The sequence below is a fragment of the Mustela lutreola genome, chromosome 2 (genome assembly GCF_030435805.1).
Source record: "Mustela lutreola isolate mMusLut2 chromosome 2, mMusLut2.pri, whole genome shotgun sequence".
Taxonomy (NCBI): domain Eukaryota; kingdom Metazoa; phylum Chordata; class Mammalia; order Carnivora; family Mustelidae; genus Mustela; species Mustela lutreola.
This window is the reverse complement of record NC_081291.1, coordinates 144,959,098-144,975,465: the sequence shown is the minus strand read 5'-3', so window position 1 is coordinate 144,975,465 and position 16,368 is coordinate 144,959,098. Positions and strand designations below refer to the sequence as shown.

The 16,368-nt window shown below is 37.1% G+C and overlaps 1 protein-coding gene and 1 long non-coding RNA gene across 5 annotated transcripts in view; one reads left to right on the top strand and one right to left on the bottom strand.

Annotated features, from left to right (window-relative positions):
• Positions 1–13,721, bottom strand: part of DHX36 (DEAH-box helicase 36) — a 53,259-nt gene extending 39,538 nt beyond the window's left edge. The window contains exons 1-4 of the mRNA XM_059163707.1: positions 13,377–13,721; positions 5,990–6,114; positions 4,820–5,051; positions 1,913–1,951 (exon numbers count right to left, since the gene is read on the bottom strand). Of these exons, the coding sequence (XP_059019690.1) occupies positions 1,913–1,951; positions 4,820–5,051; positions 5,990–6,114; positions 13,377–13,634 (654 nt within the window). The 5' untranslated portion in view covers positions 13,635–13,721. The remainder of the gene's footprint in view (positions 1–1,912; positions 1,952–4,819; positions 5,052–5,989; positions 6,115–13,376) is intronic.
• Positions 13,722–13,771: 50 nt separating this feature from the next.
• The window catches only part of LOC131824966 (uncharacterized), a 192,667-nt gene continuing 190,070 nt past the window's right edge, over positions 13,772–16,368 (top strand). For 2 of the 4 annotated variants that reach the window (XR_009351064.1, XR_009351061.1), the window contains exon 1: positions 13,786–13,825. This is a non-coding gene — a long non-coding RNA (uncharacterized LOC131824966). Of the gene's footprint in view, positions 13,924–15,112; positions 15,206–16,368 lie in introns of all 4 variants that reach the window. The other 2 variants (XR_009351063.1, XR_009351062.1) reach the window with 2 other exon arrangements.

The following is a 16,368-nucleotide window of genomic DNA, read 5'->3' as shown; positions in this document are numbered from 1 at the left end:
CCCTAGATGGCTCAGTGTGTGAAAGCCGCTGCCTTTGGCTCAGGTCATGATCCCAGGGTCCTGGAATCAAGCCCCGCATTGGGTTCTCTGCTCAGCAGGGAGGCTGCTTCCACCTCTCTCTCTGCCTGCCTCTCTGCCGACCTGTGCTCTCTGCTTGTCAAATAAATAAATACAATCTTTAAAAATATATATATATTAATGCTTTTGTTAAAGTTTGTTAAATGCAATGCTGGCAGTATGGGTATTGGATCCACCTGTTTTTCAAAAGAAAAGCAGCACCAAATTATAAAAAGAAGAAAGCAAGGCACTGTTAACAAAACACACCACCACCACCACCAAATTAAAAAAAAAAAAAAAAAGAAGAAGAAGAAGAAAACACACCAAAAAGAATAAGAGACAACAGGTAAGTTTTATGCATAAGAATGAACACTGATAAAAAAAAATGCTGATTTGTGGGGCACCTGGATGGCTCAGTAGGTTAAAGCCTCTGCCTGTGGCTCAGGTCATGGTCCCACGGTCCTGGGATCAAGCCCCACATTGGGCTTTCTGCTCAGCAGGGAGCCTGCTTCCCCCCTCTCTCTCGGCCTGCCTCTCTGACTACTTGTGATCTGTCAATTAAATAAATAAAATCTTTAATAAAAAAATAAATGCTGATTTGTAAGGCTACTGAGTACAAGACGAATCCCAATACCTAAATAACACTAAGGATATTAAAGTTGTATCACAACCCATACAATATGGCTCTACCTTCAGAAAAAGTTTTGTACACTGTCTTAAAGAACAAGAAAGAGTGTAATTTATCTTAAGATTATTTCCTTTCAGTTAATTACAATAAAGTTTTTAGATACCTAAATCAAATTGGTAAACTAACTTCACAATTACCTGGAAAACCTTTGGTAAAGATTTTGGTATTTGGTAAAGATCTTTTTTCTTAAAAATTACAAACACTAATATTTTAACAGTAATAGACACTGTATTAATAAAACCATCCTACTACTTCAAAGAGGTATTAGAGGTGACTTTTATCTACAAAAGTTTAATCAAAAAACCCAATTTAAAAAATTTGTCCATCTACTCTAACACAATATATTTATCAGAACAAGTTCCAAGACTGAACACTGAAATTATAGCTTGTAAATACAGAGAAGCAATATGGGACTTATTCACTCAACAATTATTAACTGGGACCGAGTCAAGTAATACATAGTGAACACTCTCCTCAAGAACTTAAAATGGCTTAAAAAGGAAAGACACACTATGGCAGGTTGTAGTTAGTGCTATGAAAACCAAAATCAAAACAAAGCAATGCTGAGAGAACAGAGCAGGATAGGGAACTATATTATTCTCAGGTGACTGCATAATAAAGCATAAAAAATTAAATCACTATTTTCAGTAGTGCCTCAATATTAATTAAAATGTTTGTTCTCAAAGTAAGAAAAGGGTATTTATCCAAAGTAACATATATAAAAATTCCATTTTTGGAGTTCTAAAGATTTCAATTATTGACAGAAATGAGAAAACTTAAGGAAAATTGTTTCATGATCATTTTTTTCTTTTGGGCCTTCAAAAATTCAAGACTAAAATGAACTTTCAATAATACACTGTAAGGGGGTGCCTGTGGCTCAGTCATTAGGCATCATCTACCTTCAGCTTGGGTTGTGCCCCAGAGTTCTGGGTTTGAGCCCCACATCGGGCTCCCTGTTGGGTGGGAAGCCTGCTTCTCCCTCTCCCACTTCCCAAGCTTGTGTTCCCTCTCTCACTGTGTCTCTCTCTGTGAAATAAATAAAATCTTAAAAAAAAAAAAATACCCTTTAGGGGAAGACCCATTTACATTTTTTCTTGATATACAGATTTTAAAAAATTCTATTTAAGTATTTTGCAAATCAAATTAAATACTGTACATTCATTTTACCTTTTGCATTCCATATGAAGGCAGCTTTTCCCTGAAATGCTGAAAATTAAAAAAACTATTTTTAATTTTCACAAAAGAAATGTAATCAAATTATAATCATGGTAATCAGAATATATCTTAAATATACTAGAATCCCAAAATATTTTTATTACCTTACAGCTTATGTCAAGTACCAAGACCTAAAAAAGAATTTTTATAAAAAGGACTAATGTACTTAGCAATCCTTTATTTTTGAAACACTGAAAAAGAGAATTCTATTACAGTCAACAGAATGGAGATACTTTCTTAAATAATGGCAGTAAAATGAAATCTCATCTGTCACCAAACAGTATTCTTATAATCTCTAAGTTACTTTTACCATTTTTTATTTTACATATTCATCTTAGATTTGTTTTCCATATCACATTTGTTTTCCATATCCAATCCACCATTTAATAATGCACTAGGCATTGGAGTAGATTATTGCTGGGTACTGGCGTTTGAGAATAAAAGAAAATTTAAAACAAGTAATATCTGAAACGGGAAAATCTGGTACTGCCATTTAAGAACTGTGATCTTAAGTCAAACTTGGATCCTGAATCCCTCAAAAGTTTTATCTCATAGGGTTGCTACGAAATCTGCATGAAAAACCTTTATTAAAAAAAGCAAGTAGCAGTTTCTGATGCATAAAAGCTACTTAACAAATTTTTGGTGAATTATAACTGGAATACTCGAGAGGAGATGGTTAATTTCTGTATCTTTATTTGATAATGTTTTTCTAATTTGGAAAACTTATGGAATCTTAAACCTACACTACACAAAAATGACATACACTTAGGAGTGCTCTGGTTTACAATAACCTACCTACATGAAAAAACTTCAGTGGTATAAAAAAATAAACCACAGCTTTAAACAAACTCCCTTTATTGTAAAGGGAAAAAAAAAGACATAAAACTAGAACTGTCCTATTGCCATCATATTTTTTCCAAATTTTTATTTCTTGAAACACCCTTATTTTTTGCCTACTTGTCAAAATAGGAGACTAAAAACATCCCCAACTATTTTTTTCTATTGAGATATAATTTATATTTAACATTGTATTACTTTCAAGTGTACCAACATAAAGATTCAACATCTTTGTATGCTGTGAAATGATTACCACAATAAGTCTAGTTAATATCCATCACCACATATTTGCCATTTTTATCCCCTTCAGATGAGAACTTTCAAGATCTAAGCAACTTTCAAATATACAGTGCAGCATTATTAACTACAGTTATCATGCTTGATATGGTCAATCAGGTAATTCTTATCAGTACCATAAAAAGGGTCAATACAATGACTTAAATGAATTCTAGCAATCTGAAATAACAAGTTGCCACAATTTTCTCGGTAATTTTTAAATTATATTTAAATTATTTAAAACATTTACTGATTTCTAAAATTACTTCATGTATTCAAATGTAACCATCTCAATATGTAAGTATATATAAGCTAACACATTAAACTTGAAACTAGCAGTAATCACTTTTGCTTTTTAAACATGTAATGCTGATGAAACCAGTTAAAACCCAGTATTCTTTCTCAAGATAGACAAACCAAATTTCTAATTTCCTAATTTTGGGCTGTAACCCGGAGATAACAGAGAAATGAGATTACACGCTGCCTGAGGGCAGGAAATGTCTTAATTTTCAGAAAACAGAGCACAATGACAGGCATTTAGCAAGTGGCAAATTAATGTTTATTATATGAATGATACCAAAAAAATGGCATATTACCAACAAGGATTAAAAAGTTGAGGTCTTAAACACATCTGAATTTTAAACCTGATTCTTTTACTAGTTGTGCAACTGTAGATAGGCCATTTAACATAAGATTCTTTTTCCTCCTCTATATAACAGAGCTATGTAACCTTACACAGAGCTTTTGGGAGGTTTAAATGATGTAGCACATGTGAAGTATCTGCAATTGTCAAGCCAATAAGAAAATCAACTATTATTATGTTGGGTGCATTTCTTCTCCTAACTTCCTTTGAATTAGATTACTCATCTTCAGAATTTGAGTTCTGTCCTCCATACAAAGCAGACAGTAGCTAACTCTCCTTCTTCTTAAGCCTATAAAAGAAGCTCTTCTCTTAACCACAACATTCTGAAATAATTCAACTTGAAATCTCCTGCCTTCAAATCTTATTTTTTCTAAATGGGCATCAAAGAGCTACAGGATTCTAGCCCTGGACAACCTCACCTCACCTGTTGATCATCAGCGACAGTCAACAGATCCTTTCTTTCCCATGGAATATGTAATATTCTGGCTTTCTCACCAAGGGCAGTAGATATGTGCATATTAAAAGTATGGCCCTCAAAAGTCTGTCAGTATTTTCTCTTAAAATACATGTGAACATTTTATTACATCTATCTTTAGAATATCCACAAAGCATAAATCTTATGTTTTAACAGGAAGGGATCTTAAAATATCTTGCCTAGCAGGGAAAGAACATATTGAAAAACTCAGGAGAATTCTTGCTCTTGTCATAGTCCTATCCTCAAATGTTAAGCATAAGCACAGCATAACTTTGGGGATTTAATTTCATCATCTGTCAAAGGAAGGAGTTGGATAAAATGGTCTAGAAACCTTACAATTCTAACCACCTTGTTTCTTATGATATCTCACTAACCTGGCCTAGAAAAGTTAAACTAATTCCTTCTCCTCACTATATAAGGTCCTGTAGATGAGACAGGCTACCTTAGTTTATACTGTACCGCACCTACATTTCCACTGCTCTTCTCTAGTATACAAGAAAGAATTCCCACAGGGGTCTACTGAAATACCACTGATCTATACCATGTAGTACCTCTAAACATAAATCCATTTTTATCCATTGTGAGAAGAAACAACAAAAACTTTTTCCACATCTTGCTTTTCCATTACCTGCATTTCGATATACCGGAGGTCACTTTTTTTCTTTTGTAAATCTTCCAAGAGTTGTTGGTCTAAAGTTACATCTGGTTCATTTTCTTGCAAGAGATATTCAGAATCTCGGTCCATATATTTGTCCCTGATTCTGAATGTTCTCTTTTCTTGACTTATCAATTTCTTTTCCTGGTTTTCAACTTTCTTCTCTGAGTTGGGTTTGTTCTCAGTAGGAGATTCAGTACCATATCTATTTTGACAAAATAAAAAAATGATAAAAGGCTAAATGAAGAGCCACTCAAACCCTGAAAACAAAACAACATGCTATTTATTTCAAAATCACCAGCTTCTATTTTTTCTTAGATCAATAAAGAAAATAGATTCTTATAATGAATTCAAGATTTCCCTCTCTGTATATAGGTATTAGCAGATTAAGTTATTCCTTGTGATAGTTAAAAAAATGAAGTTCACACAATAGCCATCCCTCCACCATTGCAAAAACTTAACAGTATTTTTTTTCAGATTTTCTGAACTTTATTTCACAACTTCATCTTCCTCCTGCCACCCCTTCTGAGTGCTATAAATGGGATGCTATATTACACAGTTCCAGAAAAACCTCTACTAATTTTTCCTCCAAATGATAAAAACTCGTGTGATCATCCTAAAACAGCAACAGTTTAACTTCTTCCAGATCTCTCTTACAGGAGAATTTTGGAAATACAAGATGAGTAGGAAAACAGTAAACAGTAACTTAATAAATCTCATATCCAAATAGACTATTCTTACCATTTAGCTTTCTGTGTAATGAATATGTTGTTCAATCTCTCACCAAATAAGCTCAGTCTACATAAGAAAAAAAACTTACTTCAAAGTTAAATTACACTTACTGAAGAGCCTAAAGATGTCATTTTTATTATCATTCCTTCCCTAGCCAATGCTATTAAGAAATGTTACTATGATGGGGCGCCTGGGTGGCTCAGTGAGTTAAGCCTCTGCCTTCAGCTCAGGTCATGATCTCAGGGTCCTGGGATCGAGTCCCACATCGGGCTCTCTGCTCAGCAGGGAGCCTGCTCCCCCACCTCTCTGCCTACTTGTGATCTCTGTCTGTCAAATAAATAAATAAAATCTCAAAAAAAAAGAAAAAAATGTTACTATGTCCACTCTGTCAAATAACATGTTTTGTTTTACCCGTGATCTTCAGGAGCAAACCAGGAGATCTGTGCTTCTGCGTCTTTACCATTCTTTGCCTGGACTGAATGCAGCAGCTGCACAATCTGTTCTTCTCGCCGTTCATCCATGTGTACTACAGCTCTCTATTTTGTGCAAAGCAAAAAGTATCCTGATCAACGTTAGAAAACACGTGCAAAATTACTTAGTAACAAAAAGGTAAATGTCCAACAAATGTATATAAAATTTAAAATTACCCAACACTTGCCCTCTAGTCCAATTTCACTTCATAAACCTAATGTTAAGATCTTTGCATATATCCTTCTAAACTTTTTCTGCCACATATCTATAAAATTACCTCTAATATGACTGGCAAAAAAAAGCACATTTATTTCCCTTACTAAAACTTTGGTTCCTTTATCTTCTACCCTCTCATATACTGATTATTATCAGTTTTCCCTTATTTTAAATTTTCAAAGACACAATTAAAGTTTTTAAAACACAAATGTATTTTGCGGGGGGGGGGCTGAGTTGAAAACTGGAATTATTTTGGTTGCAATGAGCATTTTAAAGTTCTTACACTAAAAGGATAAATATCTGAAGGAAGCCCTGTAGAGAACAGTGAGTTAGAGCCATTATTTATACAGAAGAAAAGGCTAATAAATGCTAAATCCACACACAAAAAAGGATGAATATATGGAGAAGAAGGCTGAGCTGAGACGAATAAAACTGATCAACAGTCATGCAGATAATGCCTGATGCCGGTGGCTATGATGCAGTTGCTTCACAGAATGAGAATAAAACAAACAAAAAAAACACCGGAGAAGATAGAAGTTACACTGCAGACAGTAAGAACAAGAATTTCTAAAACTGCTCTTTTATCGTTGCACATTATAATTAGTTGAATTTAAACCCAGTAGTTAAGACAGGAGAGATTTTTAAGTATGCAAACAGGAAAGATGATCAAGGTATTAAATGGAAAAAAAAAAAAAAGCTGCAGAAAATATATGCAGCAGAATCTTATTTCCATTATTATTAAAATAGATCACTGACTTTACATTCTACATTTTTGCAGTATTTCTTCCAGATATATTTCTGACACATGGCAGAGCTACAGTGAAGTTTGCCAAATGGATGAATGACTGAATTTATCTTTTACAATGTGCATGTGTGACTTCTGTGTTAAAACCATTTTTCTCTTTAAAGAAATACACAAAAAGAATACTCTTCAGGGAATTCCAGAAGACTTCTTCAACTTACTAAAGAGTTTACAGATTTAGTGAACAGGGCCATCTGTACTCCAATGTTCATAGCAGCAAAGGCCACAGTCGCTAAACTGTGGAAAGAGCCAAAATGCCCTTCAACAGACTAATGGATAAAGAAGATGTGGTTCATATATATACAATGGAGTATTGTGCCTCCATCAGAAAGGATTAATACCCAACTTTTGTATCAACATGGACGGGATTGGAGGACATTATGCTGAATGAAATTTGTCAAGCAGAGAAAGTCAATTATCATATGGTTTCACTTACTTGTGGAGCTTAAGGAATAACAGAGGACATTGGATGAAGGAGAGAAGTGAGTTGGGTCAAGTCGGAAGGGGAGATGAACCATGAAAGACGGTGGACTCTGAGAAACAAACTGAGGGCTTTAGTAGGGGGGATGAAAGTTGAGAGGGCATGGTGGCAGGTTTTAAGAAGGGCATGTATTGCATGGAGCACTGGGTGTGGTGCATAAACACTGAATCTTGGAACACTGAAAAAATAAAATTAAATTAAAAAAAAAGTTTACAAAAAGCATCATTATCATACAATTAAAAGTCCAATCTAGTAAAACTCTGGTTTTACAAAGGTTTACAAAATTACAGGTTGCAAGAAAATCTGCTTATAGACAGGTACTAAAGCCCCCTCATTTTTTTTAACCTTACAGCATGAAAATCTTTTTAAATGGTTTCTGTATCAGACTAACGTATCTCTTCTTCATAGCATAGGATACACTCCACTAGGGCTAGGAGTTTGTACCTGGTTTCTCCTAGATTCTGCCCCATGCATCATCTTTTTTTTTTTAAACCTCTGAGGATTTTAATCTGTAATCATCGGTTATAAAAACAAAAACCAAAAAAAAAAACAATAACAACAAACAACAACAACAACAAAAACCATTACTGTGAGTACACCAGAACCTAAGAGTGGTTCTGGGGACTCCCAACATAAAGGATCATTATTAGAACATTTTCATCCTATATTTTAAATTCTGTAATGCCTTCAGCACTTGTTAACATTTATTGCTCTGTGTACCTACACCAGACAGCTATTAAGTTAAGCTTTTTTTTTTGGCAGTTAGAATCTACAGTAACGCTTTAATGATTACAGACTACACTGAAAGGAAGCCTCAGGACATAAAGTCATTAGGAAGCAAAGTCACCTTAAGGCCCAAAGGCACTGTACTGTTTCTTCCATTCACTTTCAAAATGACAAAGTTAAGATCAAGCATTTTTTAATCTGAGGAACAATTTCTTTCCAACTGAAATTCATGTTATATCACTACTTCAACCAACCAAAACCTTACATGTTGAAGTTCTTACCTCTACTAGCAGAATAACAGTTCTCCCTACCTTGCTATACTAAATTTAGGTATTCACAAAAAGGGAGGATGATTAAAAAAATGAAACAGCCCCTGAAAACACAATTTATACTTTCTGGAAGTTATTTTTAACAAGGTTCTTCCCACAGTGTGGTTCCAGAGGCTCTGGGCAGCTGAGAATTTAGGGGTACCAGAATTCCAAACCTGGATCTAGCCTGTTCCCCCCAACCCCACCACCACCGGGTAGGTACATGAACAAGAATATAATCAAATCTCTCTCTTTTAAACAAAAAAATCCTCTTTTGAATTCTTTCCACCCTATCTGCTACTGCCCTTTCTTCCTCCTCTCCACAGGAAAACTGCTTGAAAGTACTCCACTTCCATCTCTTCTTCACTGGCCACCCCATGGCCATCTGGCTTTTACCTCCACTGCTCCACAGAAAGGGATCTCATCAAGGTTACCAATGACCTTGTTGCTAAATCCAATAGACATTCTGAGCTCTTATGGAACCTCTCTGTAACATTTGCCACTCTTGACTACTTTTCCTTTTTTATATGCTCTCTGCTTCTTCAACACTGCTCCTGAATTCCAAAACAACACCCATCTTACTTTCCTCTTTGCTGGCTGCTTCTTCCTAGGTAAGAATCCAAGAAACTTCTTACTCCACCCCTTAAATTTTCCTGTTCCAATGATGCACAAGTTAGAAACACTGATACCATTTGGGCGTCTGTAAGGAAAACAGAATCTCTGGCTCCACCCCCAGTACATTTTAACAAGGTACCAGTTGATTCCTCGGTACATTCAAGTTTGAAAACAATGGCCTACCGAATATAGGCTTGCACCCATTTCTCATCTTCTCTGGTCACTTCCTACTATCCACAGGACTACAAACTGCCAGTCTAGATTTCTTTAGGCATTAGAATCAGATAACCTTCTACCTCCCCGAAATCCTCGTGCTTTTTTTCCCCATGGATTTTATTTATTTTAGAGCAAGCGAGCATGCACATATATGCACACGGTTGGGGGGACTCAGACTGAGCTCATAACCTGAGCCAAAATCAAGAGTCTGACGCTAGTAGGCATTACCTAGACACTGCCAAATCCTCACTTTTTGAATTATAACAGAATCAAACTCCATCCTTAAGTTGAGTTCATCAGCTTCCTCCATCAAGCCTGTTCCTTATATAACCATCAACACGTCATTAATACTTGCTTTCCCCTTGCCTCCAGATAAAAGCAGTTTTGAATCTACTTCTTTTTTTTTTATTTTTTTTATTTTATTTTTTATTATTTTTTAAAGATTTTATTTATTAATTTGACAGAGAGAAATCACAAGTAGACAGAGAGGCAGCCAGAGAGAGAGAGAGAGAGAGGGAAGCAGGCTCCCTGCTGAGCAGAGAGCCCGATGTGGGACTCGATCCCAGGACCCTGAGATCATGACCTGAGCCGAAGGCAGCGGCCTAATCCACTGAGCCACCCAGGCGCCCTTGAATCTACTCTTAAATCACTTTTTAAATCACAATTTTTTAAAAAAAGATTTTATTTACTTGACACAGAGAAAGAGATCACAAGTAGGCAGAGAGGCAGGCAGAGAGAGAAGGGGAAGCAGACTCCCTGCTGAGCAGAGAGCCTGATTTGGCTTGATCCCGGGACCCTGAGATCATGACCTGGGCAGAAGGCAGAGACTTAACCCCCTGAGCCACCCAGGCACCCTTCTTAAATCACTTTAATCTGTCCCATTTGTTCCACCCCCACTCCCAAGTTCCTAATTCAAGCTATTATTTCTCACTTTAGTTACTGCAAAGGCTACAAAACTGGTTCCCTGTCCCAGGATTGCCTCTTTTCAATTCAATTTCTATATTGCTGCCAGAATGAACTTAAACACAAATTCAATCATTTAATTTTTTGCTTCAAATGATTTAATGACTTACAGGAGTTCTTAGGGAAAGTCAATAAATTTCAAGGCCCGCCTTATTTTTCTAGCCCTAGGCTTTTCAAATTGCTGCTTATAAAACTGAAGGATCATAACCAGTATTAATAAAAAAGAGAAAGCAAAAAAGGTACCAACAACACACCCAGAGCAATATACAGATAAATTAAGTATTATTTTATACTTTTTGTTCAATTAAACGTATGTGTGTACTGGGTGCAAATTAACATATATTCCTTTATGTGGGAAGCCACTGCTCTACCTTCATCTCATCACACTAAACACCCTACGCCCTATTCTTTCAGTTCCTTGAGTCCTCCTAACCTCTAAATTGTGGCACCTGCTCCTGCCTCTGCCTGAAAATCCCTTTCCAAATCCCCCAACTCCAAACACATACACACTTTGCTATCTTTCAGCTTTCAGCTTAAGGGTTACTTCCTCTGGAAAACCTAGAATCTTCTTAGTTTGAGTTAGGTGACAGTCCATATTCTTATTATAATACTGTAACATTGTACTCTATCCCTCCTGTAACCCCTAACATACCACAATTTCTGTCAGATAGTGACTACCGTCTATTAACATAGTGCTTAAGATAGTGTCTCAGATATTTCAGATACTCAACTAAAAAAAAAAAAAAAAAAAAAAAAAAAGTTGAAAGAAAAAGAGCACATTGTTAGAATGCAATAACTTGGTAAACAGGAATTATGTGAAAAGTAATTAAAACTAAGGGAGATGACTAGGAAGCAATCACAAATGGATGACGGTGGTCCAAAAAAAAAAAAAAGGTAGCATAAACCAATCATTGAAAATGGTCATATTTAGATTGAGAAGATGGAGATGAATTTCAGAGAGAATGGTATGGGACCTGTAATAAAAAACAAAAACAGAAGTGTATTTACAAAAGATGTAATTATATCATACTGGGGACATAGGCTCAGTACACTGAAAGGAAACCTGGTATACTGAAACTATGTTACCAAGATTTCCTGTAAAATATGTTAGGATGCAATGTAAATGTATTCAACTCAGACAGAAGTGATCTGGCTTCCAATCCCAAATTATGAACTAGAGAATGAGATGACTTAATTCTTGCTTTTGAAAGCACCATGAGTGGATCTATAAAGACAGACTTAGTGGAAAGCAGGAGTGGAAGCTATAAAACTCGTTAGGAGGCCAAGAACACTGAACAAGATAGTGGCGTGATTTGTGGGGTAACTGCTGTGGAGACAAGTGGTTGGATTTGGAATATATTAAGAAAGCAGAGCAGACAGATGTGCTGAAATGAAAAAAAATATATCAAAGATAAATTCCGTTCTTGCCCTGAAACATTTACCAAAATGAAGTTTGGGTAGAGGACAGAACTCCAGAGTTCCCTTCACAATGATCCATCACGCAACTAGCTTTAGATGGAAATAATAATGAACAATTTTTCCTGATTAAACTTTTCACCTGTTTACATCTTATTTTCCCAACATCATTATTTCTTCAGATCCCCATGGCAACATGCATAACACCTAGTGGGAAACAGGGGCTAAATAAAATAAAGAATAACTTTCTAGTTACCGCATACATCCTTTTATAGCAATCAGCCTATATTATTCTTCCAGTTTTATGATGACTTAGATAGGCTTCCCTCCATTTAAAAAAAAAGTTTGTTCAATGAACAACTTTGGGCTGATGTGTGTGTGTGTGTATTAAAAGAGAAGAAGGTAATAAGGTGTGAAGATAAATGGATAACACCAAAAAACGCTTTGATGAAAAGACAAGGATAAAGGACAAATAAAAAAATAAAATGATTTAGAAACAAAAGCCTAAATAAAGGTTTAATTACACACATTCTTTATCTAATATGAAGGATGTTTTTAAAGAAGTTACTAGGGTGCCTGGGTGGCTCATATGGTTAAGCAACTGCCTTCAGCTCAGGTTATGATTCCGGAGTCCCAGGATCAAGTCCCTCACCGGGCTCCCTGCTTAGCAGTGACTCTCTTCTCTCCTCTTGCCCCCACCTCCAAAATAAAAAAAAAAAAAGAAAGTAGTTACTTAAAAAAAAAAGTAGTTACTAAAAAGATGCTTCAGACTTACAGTAAGAAGCTCTTAAAAAAAAAGTAGTTACTAAAAAGATGCCTCAGACTTACAGTAAGAAAACTTGTTTAATAAAAACAAAACACAATTAAAAAAAATTGAAGTTCCCACCAAGTGAACTTTGATGCGTCCCTTATTACAGATCTTCAAGATATAAATCAAATAGGCAATCACAACCTGAAGAGACTAAATCAAATCATTTTTCTGAAATTTCTTCTGTTTCTAGGATCCTAAGTTTCATTCTCAAAGAGGAGCTGCCAATCAACAGAACTCTCCCCAGCCCAACATTAAAAAAAAAAAAAAAGCAAACCACAAACCTGTAAGTTTATGATCATTTTAATTCTAAAAATGAAAGCTATTCTTCTGAACGACCTATATTCAGAATAGTGCTTGACAGCTTTTATTCTGCGCAAACCTGTATGTTACAAAGAAGGTCGCTGTTTTCGAGCTCTTCAGGCAAGAGTGGCCATAATTTTTCTAACAGGGTGGCCAAGGATACTATGACACGGACATCCTCATAGAGTTAACTTCGGAAAGGATCTGAACTTACTGTTTTGTTCACCGTTCTCACATCCTTAAAGAAAAATACACATTCACGTTGCATAAATCTACCTGCTGAGCATGGCTAACGAAAAATGACAAAATATCCGCTAACGCAAGCTTTAGCAGAATACCTGTGCACACTTTTCACTTCACAAAGCACATGCACCAGCTAAGAAACAAACAAAAAGCAAGGAAAAGGTTAGGGGCGGCGAACGGGGAAAAAGTGCCCGGTCTCATCCTTCTCCACTATCAAGTCTCAGATTTACCTCCTGCCTCTCCGCCTCCTTGTTCTTCTGTCCCTGTTTCTTTGCATACCACAAGCCGATTTCGCGGCCTTTCAGGTGCCCAGGATGTCTGCCTCTGCCGCCTCGACCACCACCTCCTCCTCCTCCGCCGCCGCCTCCGGAGCCTCGGTTCCCTCCATGGCCTCCTCCATGGCCCGCCCCATAACTTCCTCCATAGCCCCCGCCGGAGTTGCGGGGCCCACCATCCCGGCCCCAGTTCTGATGGTAATCATAGCTCATTGTCCCAGCTGACTACAACTCGTGAGAACCCGCAACCGCTAGAAATGGCGCCCGGGCCCGGAAGCGGGTGCACATCCACTTCCGTTTTGCTTCCGGCGCCCAGCGCGAGAGGGAGGGCCGTTTGAGCGTCACAGCAGCTGCTTCCGGTGACGTCGCAGGCGGCGCCGTCGGTGGTCCGGAAAGTGGCTCAGGTGAAGTCCTCTTTGACGTGTCTTTTGTTGTCTACCTTTGTACCTGTGGACGGAGAGCGAGCAGAGCCTCGCAGGTTTCCTTTACCTACGCCCAACATGTGAGGCAATGGGTTTTGGTTTTTACTTTCTTATTACCCGTAGTGGAATCCGAAGTTTGCTTCCAGTTAGGGTCTGGAAAATAGACATCTATTGACACAATAAAAGAACCTGAGGATGGAGGCATTTTCCCCTAAAAGTCTCAAAAGAAATGAGTTCATCTTTTTTTTTTTTTTTTTTTTTTGTAGCTGCGTCTTGAAAATAGCTTCACACCTGTTTCAAATAAGTACAAACTTTCCCTTCCTCTCTTAAAGGATTATCATTATTTATTGCCTTTATCCAACAGCATAACAAGGAGCATGGCTGGCAAAATTTAAAAAATGCTCTTAGACGGGGCACCTGGATGGCTCAGTGGGTTAAAGCCTCTGCCTTTGGCTCAGGTCATGATCCTGGGGTCCTGGAATCAAGCCCCTGCGTCCTCTCTCTGCTCAGCAGGGAGCCTGCTTCCTTCTCTCTCTCTGCCTATTCTGTCAAATAAATAAAATCTTAAAAAAAAAAATGCTCTTAGGCAATTTAAACAAAGGCAGTTGAAGAATCATATATGTTCATGTGAAGCCATTTATTGTTGATTGACCAAGCCACTTAGGGTTTAGCAAAGCTGTTTTTGAATAAATCAAATGACTGGGCCACACAGGCCTGGATGTCACCAGAGGACCTCCAGTTCATTATATATTTTAACTGATTTAAACGTGCTGGCATCAGCTTTCATTTGCTTACAGTCTTGGAAAGGCAAAAGAAATTACTGTGCAATGAGGTCCAGACTACACCTCTGGGGCATAAAAATTATTTTGAGCAAAGGCATTTGAGTTTCTGAAATATTTCAACTGCCTAAAAGCAGAGCCTCCCAAAGGAGTTCAAAAGAACTCAATTGTCATAAATCCCTTCCCCTGGGAGAGAAACTGACAAAATTGAGTCATTACTGGAGACTAGAAATCAGCATCACTCCTAAGCAGGAATTGTCACAAGACTATTATATATTCCGTTTGTTCTCATAAGAGTCCCATTTTTTCCTTCCTGAAGTTGCTTTCCCATGGGTATCTTTTGCCTCCTCCCCTTCCCCTATTAAGATAGTATATAAGCCCCAAGTTCTAAACTTCTCCTTGAATTACATTTTTATATGTAGTCCCACCCATTTGTGATTAAATCTGTCTCTTCTCTTGCTAATCTGTCTTTCATTCTTTTAATTTTCAGGCCCCCAGGATAAACCTAAGAGAGTAGAGGAAAAGATTTTCTTTCCCAGCAGGCATTAGATGTTACAGAAAAATAATTTAATTTTAGAGTCAGGTAAGTCCTTTCTAAAGAATGAGAGGTTAAGCAGTGACTTTTGAGATAAGTAGACTTTAGCCAGACTAATGGGGAGTAGAGAGATTGTTACAGGTGGAGGAAACAATATGCATGAAGAGAGATGATAAAATGTTGGAGAGTGAGCCACCTGCGTGGCTCAGTTGGTTAAGCATCTGTTTTCAGTTCAGGTCATGATCTCAGGATCCTAGGATCTAATCCCATGTTGGGCTCCCTACTCAGCAGAGAGTCTGCTTCTCCCTCTTCTTCTGTTTGTACCCCTGTTTGTGTTCTCTCTCTCTCACTCTTGCTCTCTCTCTCAAATAAATAAAATCTTTAAAATATATATATGGAGAGTGAGGAAGGTCTAACCCTTAAACTTTAAGATTGTTGGAGAAGACCAAAAAGGTAGAAAAGAGCGTAATCATGGAGGACCTTATATACCACATAGAGAACAATATTAAACTTTAAGGAGAGTGGTTATTTTTGGCTGCTTTGAAGAAAAAGGAAAGGAGGAGGCAAGAATGGATAAGCAGAGGCTAGTTAAAAGGCTATGATTTAGGGGAGGCAAGATGAAATATGAAAAGGACTAGAATTAAGAGATATTAGGAGATTAAAAAAATCTCAGATTTGATGATTCACTGGATGTGGGCAATTAGAGGAAAGGGTCAGATAACTCTTGAGATTAAGATTTGAATGACTGCCAAATAAAGAGATACCGTATCCTGAGATGAAAAATACAGGATGAGGAGGTTTTGTTTTTTGTTTTTTGTTTTTGAATGGGGGAACAGTTGAGTTAATGCATTTAAATAATACACGTGGAGGTGCCTGGGTGGCTCAGCTAAGGATCTTCCTACAGCTCAGGTCATGATCCCAGAATCTTGGGATCAAGCCCCACGTCGGGCTCCCTGCTCAGTGGGGAGTCTGCTCCTCCCTCAGCCCCTTACCCAGCTTTTCTTCTCTCTCTCTCTCTTTTTCCTTCGTGCATGCACTCTCTAATAAATAAATAAAATCTTGAAAAATTTTTATATAATACATGTGGAATTTGAAGAACCCATGAAACATACAAATTGAGATGTCTAAAAACTGGTTGGTTACATGAGTTAAAAACAGAGAGCAGACTGAGATACATTTTGGTAGTCCTTGGCAAATATGGTTAAGACTAA